General features: G+C 51.9%; 1 protein-coding gene across 2 annotated transcripts in view; it reads left to right on the plus strand.

Annotated features, from left to right (window-relative positions):
* The first annotated feature begins 510 nt into the window (after nucleotides 1-510).
* The window catches only part of LOC140430759 (probable D-lactate dehydrogenase, mitochondrial), an 86609-nt gene continuing 71153 nt past the window's right edge, over nucleotides 511-15966 (plus strand). For both annotated transcript variants that reach the window (XM_072518437.1, XM_072518438.1), the window contains exons 1-3: nucleotides 511-690; nucleotides 3806-3918; nucleotides 11444-11585. In XM_072518437.1, coding sequence (XP_072374538.1) covers nucleotides 604-690; nucleotides 3806-3918; nucleotides 11444-11585 — 342 coding nt within the window. In that variant the 5' untranslated portion in view covers nucleotides 511-603. The remainder of the gene's footprint in view (nucleotides 691-3805; nucleotides 3919-11443; nucleotides 11586-15966) is intronic.

Below are 15966 nucleotides of genomic sequence, written 5' to 3' on the forward strand. Positions count from 1 at the left end.
TGTTGGGTGGAGTTACTGGGTTATGGGGATAGGGTGGAGGTGTTGACCTTGGGTCGGGTGCTCTTTCCAAGAGCTGGTGCAGACTCGATGGGCTGAATGGCCTCCTTCTGCACTGTAAATTCTATGTCTATGACAAACCAAAGTTTTTTAAAAATAACTCACCTTCTGTGACTTTATACAGTAAATAACGCTATTAATGGAATTTACAGCCTGGGGACAAAGGAAAGTTTTAAAAACATACCTTCCTTTTACTTTATTTGCATTTTGAACAAATCAATAAAAGCTAAATACTAAAAATATAATGCATTAACCAACCCAAAAAAATGTCTCGTGCCTCTGCTGGACTGAAAACTATCAGTGCTAACAAATAGGTGTAAAAAACTCACCCACAACAATTCAATGAGATTTATTGTGGGTAGGCGGCCCAAGATGGCGCTGCAGCTGGATGGTTCTGGGTGGTTCATTCCCGCCGCTCCAGCGCAGCGCACGCGCGCGCCTTCAAGCTGTCAAAACAAAGACCGGCCGGCAGTTTGAACGCGGCGCGCGCATGCTCAGCGCAGCGGCGAGTCGCTGGCCGGAGAGGAGGTCACGGCACCTTGCTCCATGGCTCTGCGCGGCGCGCTGCACTGGCAGCTCGCGGCCCTCGAATACACCGCAACCCGCTGGAGAAAACACCGGCTTCAACCCCAGGTATAGGGTGGACGGGAATCCGGGCCAACGACCGCGGTGTTTGTCATTCAGCCCCGGCAGTATGTAATTGGCTATCGCGGTGCTTTATTTCCGAGGGACTTTAACCGAACCTCCCTCCCAGGTCCCGGCAAAGATGTCTAACCTTAAATCCGGGAGATTCTGAGGCTACTGTTTTGTCACTAATGCAAGTTTAATTGCTTCATTTGATTTGTAATCCTTCATTTACAATTAAATTCACAATCACAGTTCTTATTAAATGATTTTTTCAATATCCATGGACGCCAAATTCACTGCATTTTATTTAGTTTCGAAGAATTCTGTAAGGATTGCCAGGAACAACCAAGCTGTTCGGGATCTTATTTACTATTCTGATAACTCCCTAACTTGGGCAGTATCACACTCCCATTGCCCTTCGTGACTGATTGTCCTTTCAGCTTGGAGTTACCTTAACAGTGAGCCAGAGTGTGAAGGTGAGATGAGAGAGGGGCTTTCTGAAAGGTACATTCAGGAAATATTTGTGTAAGACCCGTCATTTTCAAACCCAGGGTCCCAACCTGTGGGTGGCTTGCAGGTGGATGTCGGGAGGGTCAAGGGGCCATTCATCAAGGCATTCCCAAACTTGGGAAGTAGTGGCCAACGGCCATGATCGGCTTTCAGAATGGCGGTTGTCCTGCGCAAGCGTGCCCTGTCAGCAGTGTGCAGTCCTGGTGCCCAGCAGGGCAGACTGCCTCCCACTGACGTGTTATTCACCCTGGGGTAACACTGACTGCAACACAATGCAGTTAAATGATAAAGCACACACCAAACGTAGGCGTTGGTTCAATGAGATTTATTGAACTTCAGTAACAAAACTCTCAGCTGCCTGTGGGTTGACTCTCTACTCTTCTAAGTAAACTATCACTAACTATCTAGACCAGGCTAGCTCTGATCCACATGTAGAAGGTGTTGAATGATTTGTACACCGACTGTCACTACAGTTGTCACCAGTGGAAAGAGGCAGAGTGCTGATGCCTCCTGTGTTTTACAGTTGGAAGCCCCCCCCCCCAGTGTTCTGACTGGTGATTGGTCGTGTTCTGTTCTGTATGTTGATTGGCTCACCTGGGTGTCTGTCACTGCCTGCTTTTACCTCATGATGTGCATGGGTGTATATTATGACAGACATTACCTGGGATCTTCCTGCCTGGAGTGGTGGCAAAGAGCAGGTCATGTGCCCCATACACTGATGTCATGTGCCTTGAGCTGAAGAGAAATTCCTCCATTTTGTTAGCAGCAAGCAACAGAACTGAAGAATTTAAAGTGGATTGTTTTGTAATAAGGAAGAGAGGGCCAGAGACACAAACGGGCCAGACTCTCTCAACAAAATCTGCTGGAGAGAGGCTATCCACAGCAGGACAAAACAGTGTTGGTGTGAGCTCCAGGGCCTCTGGTGAACAGCCCATTAAGAAGAAGCTGAAATCTGGAACAAAGCAGTATAGAGATGATTTTTTAAGTTATGGCTTTATTAATTGTGCCAGTGTAAATCCAGATGCAAAGCTCATGTGTGTTATATGCAGCAAAGGACTGGAAAATGAAAGTTTAAAACCCTCAACCTCAGGCATTTGAAGACTAAGCATGGAGAGTTCGCGGACAAACCTCTTGATTTTTTTCCAAAGGATGCAGTGAGAGCTTAAATCGTCAGCTTAGTCCCTTAGCAGAAATGTAACAGTGAATGACAAAGCAAGTGAGATCGTGAGGACCAAACAGGCTCACCTGTCGCATTAAAGGTAAATGAAAATGGTGGTTGCGAAGGTCGGCTGGCGTGGGTCCCAAAGGATGGCCAGTTGGTAAAAATGGGTCCCAGGCAGAAACGTTTGAAAAACTTTGCATTGAATTGGCAACAGTCGGGAGACAGTGCTGCTTAAAACAAGTGGATTGTATCAAGTTTGAGATCTGAAAAATCTGGAATTAGAACTGTTACTTTTAAAGTTTGTATTTGTTCTCCTGAAGGTGCTGCCTGGACTATGGTTCAACAGATGCCAGTTTTGTACCTTTACTAAGGTGTCATTTGTCATGTGAGCAGAAACGATGACTCCCAGCAGGCTGTTCAGCTTGGGGAGCATCGCAGCTGTCCCTGATTGTTATGGGCAAGGGCTTAACTCCAAAGTGTATTATGAAGCTCACCTGACCTAGAACTTTGATGTTGAATTTGGCTAGGAAGTTTGTTATAAGAATGTAGTTAACATATATAAAACTCTTAGCAAGAACTTGTTATCAATTACAAACATGAAAAAAACACACAAGCTACAGTTATCTATGTATATAATTCTTAATGAATCCCCTTTAGCTGTTCTAATTCAATACAAAATCCAATAAAACCAAAACCCCTTTTCAAGGCATGGTCCAGGACACTAATCTCACGTGAATGGGACTGGTCGTTTCCCTGAGATTCGGTCCAGTTTCCAACTAACAGATTCAAAACTCCTTCAGCAAAGCAACTGTAGCTTTAAGGTTACCAAGGCAGTTTGCCACACCCACTACCACACCCAATGTGCTTTCAGTTCACTGGAACAGCTTTAAAATAAAACAGGGAAAACTTCCTTCATCTTAACAGTGCTTTCCAACATATATTCCTCATCTTCATGCTTCATCTTTTGCAGTCCACATGAACAAACCAAAAACTAAACCCCTCTCACCTGACAGCCGCAGCCCATCTCCAACCACAAATGTCATCATTGAAGCCATGCTACAAGATATGTGGTAAAACACAACCTTTCTTAAAGGAACACTCACAAGACACTGATGCAGACTTGTGAACCACTGTTTAGAGAACCAAGAGTGGAAACTGGCTGATTTCCACCCTAGTTAGGTTCTTGGGGGTTATTTGATGGCTGACGGGATGACCATCCACTAAATGAATCACGGTCTGTAAATCACATCAGTTTCAAAGTTCACAGTACATTTACCAACTGTTACATTGGAGCATTGGTGGTTTGAAAGTGCAAAGAGGATTACAGAAGCTTACCTCAGGAAAGAATATTGTGAATCAGTTGAGAAAATAGTGGAAAGAAAATGTGAGCTCTGCCAGCTAATGATTTTGGAAAATAATTTGCCTAAATGTTTTGTTTTCACTCCTCAGAGAGGACTGCATCGTAATATTATTGAGGCTCTGCAAACAGCAGCAGGGTCTGAAAACGTTTCCACGACAACTGCTGTCCGGAAACAGCATGGAAAAGATGAATCATACCAAAGGTAAGAACTTTGGTTTACATGTTGGAGGATATTGTAGTTTAAAGTCCCTCTAAAGTCACCTTAACATGATATGAACATTAAAAGGCTTCCATTAAGATCTTGCCTCATTTCCTTACGATGCTGCGGAAGATCCCGCAGAGCAAAGGGCCAGAAAATCCAGCCTGTGGTGTTCTACACAGAGATTCACAACATATTGTAATAAATTTTAATTTTAAAATGTACTATATTCCTTAAATCTAACCTACTCTAAGGAAATTAATTATTCAAACATGCGCCGTGTGCATTTATTTTTATATTAATATAGAACATTACAGTGCAGTACAGGCCCTTCGGCCCTCAATGTTGCGCCGACCTGTGAAACCACTCTAAAGCCCATCTACACTATTCCATTATCGTCCATATGTCTATCCAATGACCATTTGAATGCCCTTAGTGTTGGCGAGTCCACTACTGTTGCAGGCAGGGCATTCCACGCCCTTACTACTCTGAGTAAAGAACCTACCTCTGACATCTGTTTTATATCTATCTCCCCTCAATTTAAAGCTATGTCCCCTCGTGCTGGACATCACCATCCAAGGAAGAAGCCACTCACTGTCCACGCTATCCATCTGATCATCTTGTATGCCTCAATTAAGTCACCTCTTAACCTTCTCTCTAACAAAAACAGCCTCAAGTCCCTCAGCATTTCCTCATAAGATCTTCCCTCCATACCAGGCAACATTCTGGTAAATCTCCTCTGCACCCGTTCCAATGCTTCCACATCCTTCCTATAATGCGGCAACCAGAATTGCACGCAATACTCCAAATGCGGCCGCACAAGAGTTTTGTACAGCTGCAACATGACATCATGGCTCCGAAACTCAATCCCTCTACCAATAAAAGCTAACACACCGTACGCCTTCTTAACAACCCTCTCAACCTGGGTGGCAACTTTCAGGGATCTATGTACATGGACACCAAGATCTCTCTGCTCATCCGCACTGCCAAGAATCTTACCATTCGCCCAGTACTCTCTATTCCTGTTATTCCTTCCAAAATGAATCACCTCACACTTTTCTGCATTAAACTCTTATTTGCCACCTCTCAGCCCAGCACTGCAGCTTATCTATGTCCCCTTGTAACATCCTTCCGCACTGTCCACAACTCCACCGACTTTAGTGTCATCCGCAAATTTACTCGCCCATCCTTCTACACCCTCCTCCAGGTCATTTATAAAAATGACAAACAGCAGTGGCCCAAAACAGATCCTTGTGGTACACCACTAGTAACTGGACTCCAGTCTGAACATTTCCCATCAATCACCACCCTTTGTCTTCTTCCAGCTGGCCAATTTCTGATCCAAACTGCGAAATCACCCTGAATCCCATGCCTCTGTATTTTCTGCAGTAGCCTACCATGGGGAACCTTATCAAACGCTTTACTGAAATCCATGTACACCATATCAATTGCTTTACCCTCATTCACCTGTTTGGCCACCTTCTCAAAGAACTCAATAAGGTTTGTGAGGCACGACCTACCCTTCACAAAACCGTGTTGACTATCTCTAATCAAATTATTCCTTTCCAGATGATTATACATCCTATCTCTTATCAACCTTTCCAAGATTTTGCCCACAACAGAAGTAAAGCTCACTGGTCTATAGTTTCCGGTGTTGTCTCTACTCCCCTTCTTGAACAAGGGGACAACATTTGCTATCCTCCAGTCTTCTGCCACTATTCCTGTAGACATAGATGACTTAAAGATCAAAGCCAAAGGCTCAGCAATCTCCTCCCTAGCTTCCCAGAGAATTCTAGGATAAATCCCATCCTGCCCAGGGGACTTCTCTATTTTCACACTTTCCAGAACTGCTAAACACCTCCTCCTTATGAACCTCAAGCCCTTCTAGTCTAGTAGCCTGAATCTCAGTATTCTCCTCGACAACATTGTCTTTTTCCTGTGTGAATACTGACAAAAAATATTCATTTAGCACCTCTCCTATCTCCTCGGACTCCAAGCACAACTTCCCACTACTGTCCTTGACTGGCCCTACTCTTACCCTAGTCATTTGTTTATTCCTGACATATCTATAGAAAGCTTTAGGGTTATCCTTGATCCTACCTGCCAAAGACTTCTCATGTCCTCTCCTGGCTCTTCTTAGCTCTCTCTTTAGGTCCTTCCTAGCTAACTTGTAACTCTTGAGCGCCCTAACTGAATCTTATGTCTCATCTTTACATAAGCCTCCTTCTTCCTCTTGACAATTGTTTCGACTGCTTTAGTAAACCACTTCCTCCCTGCCTGACAGGTACATACTTATCAAGGACACGCAGTAGCTGTTCCTTGAACAAGCTCCACATTTCCATTGTGCCCATCCCCTGCAGTTTTCCTCTCCATCCGATGCACCCTTAGTCATGCCTCCTCGCATCATAATTGCCTTTCCCCCAGATATAACTCTTGCCCTGCGGTATATACCTATCCCTTTCCATCACTAAAGTAAACATAATCGAATTGTGGTCACTATCACCAAAGTGCTCACCTACCTCCAAATCTAACACCTGTCCTGGTTCATTACCCAGTACCAAATCCAATATGGCCTCGCCTCTCGTTGGCCTATCTACATACTGTGTCAGGAAACCCTCCTGCACACATTGGACAAAAACGGACCCATCTAAAGTACTTGAACTATAGCTTTTCCAGTCAATATTTGTGAAGTTAAAGTCCCCCATAACAACTACCCTGGTGCTTTCGCTCCTATCCAGAATCATCTTTGCAATCCTTTCCTCTACATCTCTGGAACTTTTCCGAGGCCTATAGAAAACCTCTAACAGGGTGACCTCTCCTTTCCTGTTTCTAACCTCAGCCCATACTACCTCAGTAGACGAGTCCTCATCAAACTTCCTTTCTGCCACCGTAATACTGTCCAAGACTAACAATGCCACCCCCCCCCCTCTTTTACCACCTTCCCTTAGCTTACTGAAATATCTAAACCCCAGCACCTGCAACAACCATTCCTGTTCCTGTTCTATCCATGTCTCCGAAATGGCTACAACATCGAAGTCCAAAGTACCAACCCATGCCGCACGTTCACCCACCTTCCTGGCATTGAAGAAGACACACTTTAAACCACCTTCCTACCTGCCGGTACACTCCTGCAACTTTGAAACCTTACTCATGATCTCACTACTCTCAATCTCCTGTATACTGGAGCTACAATTCAGGTTCCCAAGCCCCTGCTGAACTAGTTTAAACCCTCCGGAAGAGCATTAGCAAATTTCCCCCCCAGGATATTGGTACCCCTCTGGTCCAGGTGTAGACCATCCCGTTTGTAGAGGTCCCACCGACCCCAGAATGAGCCCCAATTATCCAGAAATCTGAAACCCTCCCCCCTGCACAAACCCTGTAGCCACGTGTTCAACTCCTCCCTCTCCCTATTCCTCATCTCGCTATCACGTGGCACGGGTAACAGCCCAGAGATATTAACTCTGTCCTAGATCTAAGTTTCCACCCTAGCTCCCTGAATTCCTGCCTTACATCCCTATCCCTTTTCCTACCTATGTCGTTGGTACCTATGTGGACTATGACTTGGGGCTGCTCCCCCTCCCCCTTAAGGATCCCTAAAACACGATCCAAGACATCACGCACCCTGGCACCTGGGTGGCAACACACCAAAGAAGAGCCAGGAGGGGACATGAGAAGTCTTTGGCAGGTAGGATCAAGAATAACCCTAGTTTAAACCCTCCCGAAGAGCATTAGCAAATTTCCCCCCCAGGATATTGGTACCCCTCTGGTCCAGGTGCAGACCATCCCGTTTGTAGAGGTCCCACCGACCCCAGAATGAGCCCCAATTATCCAGAAATCTGAAACCCTCCCCCCTGCACAAACCCTGTAGCCACGTGTTCAACTCCTCCCTCTCCCTATTCCTCATCTCGCTATCACGTGGCACGGGTAACAGCCCAGAGATATTAACTCTGTCCTAGATCTAAGTTTCGACCCTAGCTCCCTGAATTCCTGCCTTACATCCCTATCCCTTTTCCTACCTATGTCGTTGGTACCTATGTGGACTATGACTTGGGGCTGCTCCCCCTCCCCCTTAAGGATCCCTAAAACACGATCCAAGACATCACGCACCCTGGCACCTGGGTGGCAACACACCAAAGAAGAGCCAGGAGGGGACATGAGAAGTCTTTGGCAGGTAGGATCAAGAATAACCCTAGTTTAAACCCTCCCGAAGAGCATTAGCAAATTTCCCCCCCAGGATATTGGTACCCCTCTGGTCCAGGTGCAGACCATCCCGTTTGTAGAGGTCCCACCGACCCCAGAATGAGCCCCAATTATCCAGAAATCTGAAACCCTCCCTCCTGCACCATCCCTGTTGCCACGTGTTCAACTCCTCTCTCTCCCTATTCCTCGTCTCGCTATCACGTGGCACAGATAACCCAGAGATAATAACTCTGTTTGTCCTAGATCTAAGTTTCCACCCTAGCTCCCTGAATTCGTGCCTTACATCCCTATCCCTTTTCCTACCTATCACGGACCCTGGCACCTGGGAGGCAACACACCAACCGAGAGTCTCTCTCGTTCCCACAGAATCTCCTATCTATCCCCCTAGCTATGGAGTCTCCAATGACTAATGCTCTACTCCTCTCCCCCCTCCCTTCTGAGCACAGAGACAGACTCTTTGCCAGAGACCTGTACCCCATGGCTTATCCCTGGTAAGTCTCTCTTCCCCCCCCCCCCCCCCCCCCCCCCCCAAACAGTATCCAAAGCGGTACACTTGTTACTAAGGGGAATGACCACAGAGGATCCTTGTACTGACTGCTTCCTCCCAGCCCCTCACCGTCACCCATCTATCTTTATTCTTCAGAGTAACTACATCCCTGAAGCTTCTATCTATGACCACCTCTGCCTCCCGAATGATCCGAAGTTCATCCAGCTCCAGCTCCAGTTCCCTAACGCGGTTTCTGAGGAGCTGGAGATGGGTGCACTTCCCACAGATGAAATCAGCAGGGACACTGACGGCGTCCCTCTCCTCAAACATTCTGCAGGAGGAACATTGCACTACCTTCCCTGCCATCCCCTCTAGATAAAAAAAAGAAAAAGAATGAAAGAGCTTACCTGTTATTCACTCCCCTCCTCAGCGAGCACTCACTTAGCAACCTCTGCGCCCCACGCGATAACACCTTCAAGTTAGGGTGAGCACACGGACATATGCAAATTTCCCCCGCAACAGCCAATCAGCAGCTCTGTTCTATTGCCCTCTGCTGGATGCTTGTCTTCACTTGAACAGCTAGGGTCTCTTGCTCAGGTACACCTCTAAGTTATGGTGAGCACACGGACGTATGCAAATCTCCCCTGCAACAGCCAATCAGCATCTCCGCTCTACTGCCCTCTGCTGGATATATTGAAAGGGTGCTACTCAATTGTGTTCTGGGACCAGAGGCAAGATTCGGACGTTTGTTTATGCGGCAAATTATTGAGATCTGAATGCACAGATGAAAATGGTGGTGGTAAATTCAATCATAGAAAATATTTTATTAAGGCATTTATCATTTTAACAATTTTAATAATCCGGTATCAACAAAATCAAAATAAATTACCAATACCCCCCCCCACCCCCTCGCCCCGTAACAAACCCTAGCCAACATGGCTTACACAAACCGAACCCCGTCCCGCTAGCTGACAGCTTAATTTTTCTAGAAGAAGGTGATGAACAGCTGCCACCTTCGGGCTAACCCCTGCAGCGATCCCCTCAAGGTGAATTTGATTTTTCCGAGTCTGAGAAACCCCGCCGTGCCGCTAACCAATACCCTCGATTTTGGGGGTTCCGAGTCCCTCCATCCCAGTAGGATCCGTTTCCGGGCCAACAGGGAGGCAAAGGCCAGGACGTTGGCCTCTCTCGCCCCCTGGGCTCCCAGATCTTCCAACGCACCAAATATCGCCACCTCTGGACTCGGAACGACCCTCACTTTTAATACTTCTGACATGATGGCAGCAAACCCCTGCCAGAAACCCCTTGGCCTCGGACAAGCCCAAAAATATGGACATGGTTCGCAGGATCAACCATAACTTTCAAAAGAAAATCGGATAAATATTCTGTGGTGGCGGGGGAGAATTCAAATGGCTATGGAGACTGAGCAGGGAAATGGGACTTCTTAAAATTTGTTTTGCAGGCTGGTAGCACAGTGGTTAGCACTGCTGCCTCACAGCGCGAGGGACCCGGATTAAATTCCGGCCTTGGGTGACTGTGTAGAATTTGCATGTTCTCTCCGTGTTGCGTTGGTTTCCTCCAGATGCTCTGGTTTCCTCCCGCAGTCCAAAGATGTGCAGGTTAGGTGGATTGGCCAAGCTAAATGGCCCTTCGTGTCCACTGGTTAGGTAGGATTACGGGAATAGGATGGCAGAGTGGGCCGAGGCGGGGGGGCTCTTTCAGAGTATCGGTGCAGACTTGATGAGCCTCCTTTTGTACTGAGGGATTCTATTCTGTGAGAATGTGGGTGTTGCTGGCTAGTGCTTTGTATATTTCCCTTTATCACCTCCCATTCACATAGGTTGCAAGGTTTGCAGTGGTCAGTGAGTGATCTTGATGAAGCCAGGCTTGAGGTGCCAATAATTTGACCAAAACGTTGCAAGTGTACCAATATCAAGAGTGTGAGCTCCATGGCTAGTTGTTTCAGTTAAGGAAAGAAGCCCACATCTGTTCAAATCAAAGCTCACATTGACCAGGTTAAAGCTGGTTTTATCTTGCACCAGACCTGCAATTGGGGTACCAGTTCCTCGTAACAAAAACAAACTTGTCGCAATTCATTCAGGTAGGTGATCAGAGTGGTTTCTCCAGACCATATTTATTGCTCAACCAACATCACTAAAACAGATTATCTGGTAATTTCTCTGTTTTGTTAGTGTGTTCCTGCTCTATACAAATTGCTTTGGGACATTCTGAGGTCATTAAAGGCACTAACTAATTGTAATCCCTTCTCCTGCTCTCACAACGGTTTTAAGAGGCTGCCCTGTAACTTGAAAAATGGCCCAAGCCGATTTTGCGTTTGATATATTTCAGGCATTCATGAGGAGCAAGGCATTAGTTTCTGAAATGGGATCTCGCTGCCCTATTTTAAGGCCTTCCAAATGGGTGCAATGAGGGCCTGTGCCTGTAGCTTCAGGATCATCTTTCTTATGGTTTAAAGGGTCTTCACAACAGAATCTTGCCATTATAAAACACCTTTTAATACGAGTAAAAACCCCCTAAGGACACCTAGCAAACGGAAATACCGGAACAATCAAGTGATGCCTTCAAAGAGAGGAAATTTAGGACGGGATTTTCAGATTGAGATTTAGCCAGCTAATTCTGTAATATCTATACTGGGATTGACCACATAAGGGCATATCAGATTGTGTTTCCCTGAAGGCAAAAATTATTTTATTTCCTCTTGAAATGTAATATCTGTCAATATATTAAATTGGATTAACAATATAGCTTTGATTCGTATTTGGAGTATTGATCTGCAGAACCCTCGCAGCACAATCCACAATTGTTCCATTCTGTGTGAAGGTGCAAACCCCCTGACGCAGTCGTGTGGCCACAGAATGTGGAGCAGGTGAGCAGAATGGCTAGGATCTGCTTCGAGAACAATGTCCCCATCATCCCTTTTGGTACAAGCACAGGGCTGGAAGGAGGAGTCCTCGCCATGAAGGTAGGTGCAGCTATGTTGTTCTCGAAAACAAAAATCCTTTCCCCTCTTTCAGGTTCATGGTAGCCCAGAAAGCCCTGATGTGGCATTATGTGATCGGTAAACATTGAGGTTTTGTTTTCTCTGAATTGTTCAGGTGCTATAGAGCCTCCAAGAGAGGTCAAAGTGGGTCTGGAGCTCCAATGCTGGCTTGCCCGGGTTTGGTTGATGAATGCCATTTTGGTAAAGGAGTTAAAGCTAGTGCTAGAAATGGCCTCCCAGAGAATTGATAAGAGATCTGATTGTCGCTGAACTTGCCAGCTAGCTTTCATTAAAGAGGCTGCATTGCATTTTGCTAGATAATACATGAACTAATGCCCTCAATGACCAGCTAAATCGGTCTTTGGCTTAGGGTTTTGAGTCCGGACTTAACCTTCAGTGTTCACTTGATGCTGCAGATTTGAAGTGGACTTTTAAAACACTCTGGAGACCTTCTCCGATACTTTGCCAAAACCTCCCCAATATTCTGTCAGTGTTTATTCCAGAAATTCCATGTAAGGAGCAAGAGTATGGGCTGTATGACTTTAACTTGTTGGACATCCTGTAGGAATCAGCAGGCGAATGGCTCGGTCGTGGCCATCTTGCTAGGGATCACCTTGAGTCTGCAGGAGGAATGGGAGGAGGGCAGGCAGAGCAGCCACGGCTGCTGCAGGGCATGGGGACGAAGCAAGAATCTCCTCTCGACTTCCACCACCAAGATCTCCAGTGTTGCCTCTGAGAACCCATGTGAGTGCCTTGGTCCCTGAGCGATCCTGAAACATGCCATTATGCATTCCCATGGAAATAGTGCTTGGGATTCATGTATACTGGTGTGTGGAAATTGCTTTAAATCAGGGCTTGAGCACTAAACTTGCAACCGTCTGGTTTAGTGCCTCCAGGCAAATTCGATTTAAGATAAACAGCAATCAGTCTCAAAATTGTGTGTTAACGCCAGATGTTCAAAGAGACATGTCTTATTCACCGCCTCCATTTCACCCTTTCATTACAACATTCCACAGAATCACCTGAGCTCCATTACTGATCTTTAATTGTTGAATTGTAGGATCTGTTTCCATTTCTTAGTTTTCTGTCATTAATGAGTGCGGTAGTGTAGTGGTTATGTTACTGAGCTAGTGATCCAGAGAACATGGGTTGAATTCTACAGGTCCCAGCCTCAGGAAGGGGCTGCCAAACCAGACCGGGTGGTGGGTTGTTGAAGTTGGGTGGCATGGTGGTAGTATCTGCCCGTTGCTAACCCACCTCCACTGGTATTTTATTAGTGGCCACAAATGGATATTCCTGCTCCCACTGTGATTTTGCCAGCGGAATGAAGTGCCCGGCCACATGACGTTAACGGGCTGAAACGGTTGTCCCGTCCATGTCCTGGTACCTCGTGCCCAGTGGAGAATCCCACACCATGGTTCTCCACCCTCCGCCTGTTTCCAATTGCTCTGCCAATTAACTTTCCAGTGGTCATAAAATTGGCTTGAAGGTGCAACATGCGGAACAGTGGTTAGCACTGCTGCCTCACCACGCTGAGAACCCGGGTTCGATCCCGGGTCACTGTTGTGTGGAGTATGCATATACTTCCTGTGTCTGCGTGGGTGTCTTCCCCACAAGCCAAAGATATGCAGGGTAGGTGGATTGGCCAAGCTAAATTGTCCCTTAATCGGGAAAAAAATTAAGTGGGTATTCTAAAATTAAAAAACAAAATTGGCTCGGGGTGACCTAGCCAGAGCGCCATACGGGCGCGCGACTGAGGTCCATGCAGTTGTGGGATCAATGGTACCCAGCGGTGAGCTCAGCCTCCCTCGCCGCGCTCCGCCTCCCTCGCCGCGCTCCACCGCGCTCGGCCCCCTTGCCGTGCTCGGCCACCCCGCCTTGCCGTGCTCGGCCCCCCCGCCTTGCCGCGCTCGGCCCCCCCGCCTTGCCGCGCTCGGCCCCCCCGCCTTGCCGCGCTCGGCCCCCCCGCCTTGCCGCGCTCGGCCCCCCCGCCTTGCCGCGCTCGGCCCCCCCGCCTTGCCGCGCTCGGCCCCCCCGCCTTGCCGCGCTCGGTCCCCCGCCTTGCCGCGCTCGGTCCCTCGCCGTGCTCGGTCCCCCGCCTCGCCGCGCTCGGCCTTGCAGCGCTCGGTCCCCCGCCTCGCCGCGCTCGGCCTTGCAGCGCTCGGCCCCCCGCCTCGCCGCGCTCGGTCCCCCGCCGCCTCGCCGCGCTCGGTCCCCCGCCGCCTCGCCGCGCTCGGTCCCCCGCCGCCTCGCCGCGCTCGGTCCCCCGCCGCCTCGCCGCGCTCGGTCCCCCGCCGCCTCGCCGCGCTCGGTCCCCCGCCGCCTCGCCGCGCTCGGTCCCCCGCCGCCTCGCCGCGCTCGGTCCCCCGCCGCCTCGCCGCGCTCGGTCCCCCGCCGCCTCGCCGCGCTCGGTCCCCCGCCGCCTCGCCGCGCTCGGTCCCCCGCCGCCTCGCCGCGCTCGGTCCCCCGCCGCCTCGCCGCGCTCGGTCCCCCGCCGCCTCGCCGCGCTCGGTCCCCCGCCGCCTCGCCGCGCTCGGTCCCCCGCCGCCTCGCCGCGCTCGGTCCCTCGCCGCGCTCGGTCCCCCGCCGCGCTCGGTCCCCCGCCGCCTCGCCGCGCTCGGTCCCTCGCCGCGCTCGGTCCCCCGCCGACTCGCCGCCTCGCCGCGCTCGGTCCCCCGCCGCCTCGCCGCGCTCGGTCCCCCGCCGCCTCGCCGCACTCGGTCCCCCGCCACCTCGCCGCGCTCGGTCCCTCACCGCGCTCGGTCTGCCTCGCCGCGCTCGGTCCCTCGCCGCGCTCGGTCCCCCGCCGCCTCGCCGCGCTCGGTCCCCCGCCGCCTCGCCGCGCTCGGTCCCCCGCCGCCTCGCCGCGCTCGGTCCCCCGCCGCCTCGCCGCGCTCGGTCCCCCGCCGCCTCGCCGCGCTCGGTCCCCCGCCGCCTCGCCGCGCTCGGTCCCCCGCCGCCTCGCCGCGCTCGGTCCCCCGCCGCCTCGCCGCGCTCGGTCCCCCGCCGCCTCGCCGCGCTCGGTCCCCCGCCGCCTCGCCGCGCTCGGTCCCCCGCCGCCTCGCCGCGCTCGGTCCCCCCGCCGCCTCGCCGCGCTCGGTCCCCCGCCGCCTCGCCGCGCTCGGTCCCCCGCCGCCTCGCCGCGCTCGGTCCCCCGCCGCCTCGCCGCGCTCGGTCCCCCGCCGCCTCGCCGCGCTCGGTCCCCCGCCGCCTCGCCGCGCTCGGTCCCTCGCCGCGCTCGGTCCCCCGCCGCCCTGCCGCGCTCGGTCCCCCGCCGCCTCGCCGCGCTCGGTCCCCCGCCGCCTCGCCGCGCTCGGTCCCCCGCCGCCTCGCCGCGCTCGGTCCCCCGCCGCCTCGCCGCGCTCGGTCCCCCGCCGCCTCGCCGCGCTCGGTCCCCCGCCGCCTCGCCGCGCTCGGTCCCCCGCCGCCTCGCCGCGCTCGGTCCCCCGCCGCCTCGCCGCGCTCGGTCCCCCGCCGCCTCGCCGCGCTCGGTCCCCCGCCGCCTCGCCGCGCTCGGTCCCCCGCCGCCTCGCCGCGCTCGGTCCCCCGCCGCCTCGCCGCGCTCGGTCCCCCGCCGCCTCGCCGCGCTCGGTCCCCCGCCGCCTCGCCGCGCTCGGTCCCCCGCCGCCTCGCCGCGCTCGGTCCCCCGCCGCCTCGCCGCGCTCGGTCCCCCGCCGCCTCGCCGCGCTCGGTCCCCCGCCGCCTCGCCGCGCTCGGTCCCCCGCCGCCTCGCCGCGCTCGGTCCCCCGCCGCCTCGCCGCGCTCGGTCCCCCGCCGCCTCGCCGCGCTCGGTCCCCCGCCGCCTCGCCGCGCTCGGTCCCCCGCCGCCTCGCCGCGCTCGGTCCCCCGCCGCCTCGCCGCGCTCGGTCCCCCGCCGCCTCGCCGCGCTCGGTCCCCCGCCGCCTCGCCGCGCTCGGTCCCCCGCCGCCTCGCCGCGCTCGGCCCCCCGCCGCCTCGCCGCGCTCGGCCCCCCGCCGCCTCGCCGCGCTCGGCCCCCCGCCGCCTCGCCGCGCGCGGCTCCGTCTGTACAGACTTCAGTCATGTGTCCATATGGCTGTCAGTTCAGTTGTAGAAAAGGAATAACTGTTGAGCCCAACTCGACCATGTCCCTTAGAACTGGCAACCTTTTTGAGGATGGGGTAGGGGGAGCAGGCATACACTTACTGGATAATGAGCAGAACCAGCTTTCAGAAAGCCCATTTCAGTTTAGGAGTATAGTGTACAGGCAAAGAGAGATTGGTGATCGGGTTTGGGATTTAACACAGATTAATTTCTCCTGTGTAGGGTGGGGTTTTTGACTCTCTATTTTATGCTTGCAACAGCTGCATTTCCTGAATGTAGAGTAGTATGCAATGTAAATCAC

This window comes from Scyliorhinus torazame, chromosome 10 (genome assembly GCF_047496885.1).
Source record: "Scyliorhinus torazame isolate Kashiwa2021f chromosome 10, sScyTor2.1, whole genome shotgun sequence".
Lineage (NCBI taxonomy): Eukaryota > Metazoa > Chordata > Chondrichthyes > Carcharhiniformes > Scyliorhinidae > Scyliorhinus > Scyliorhinus torazame.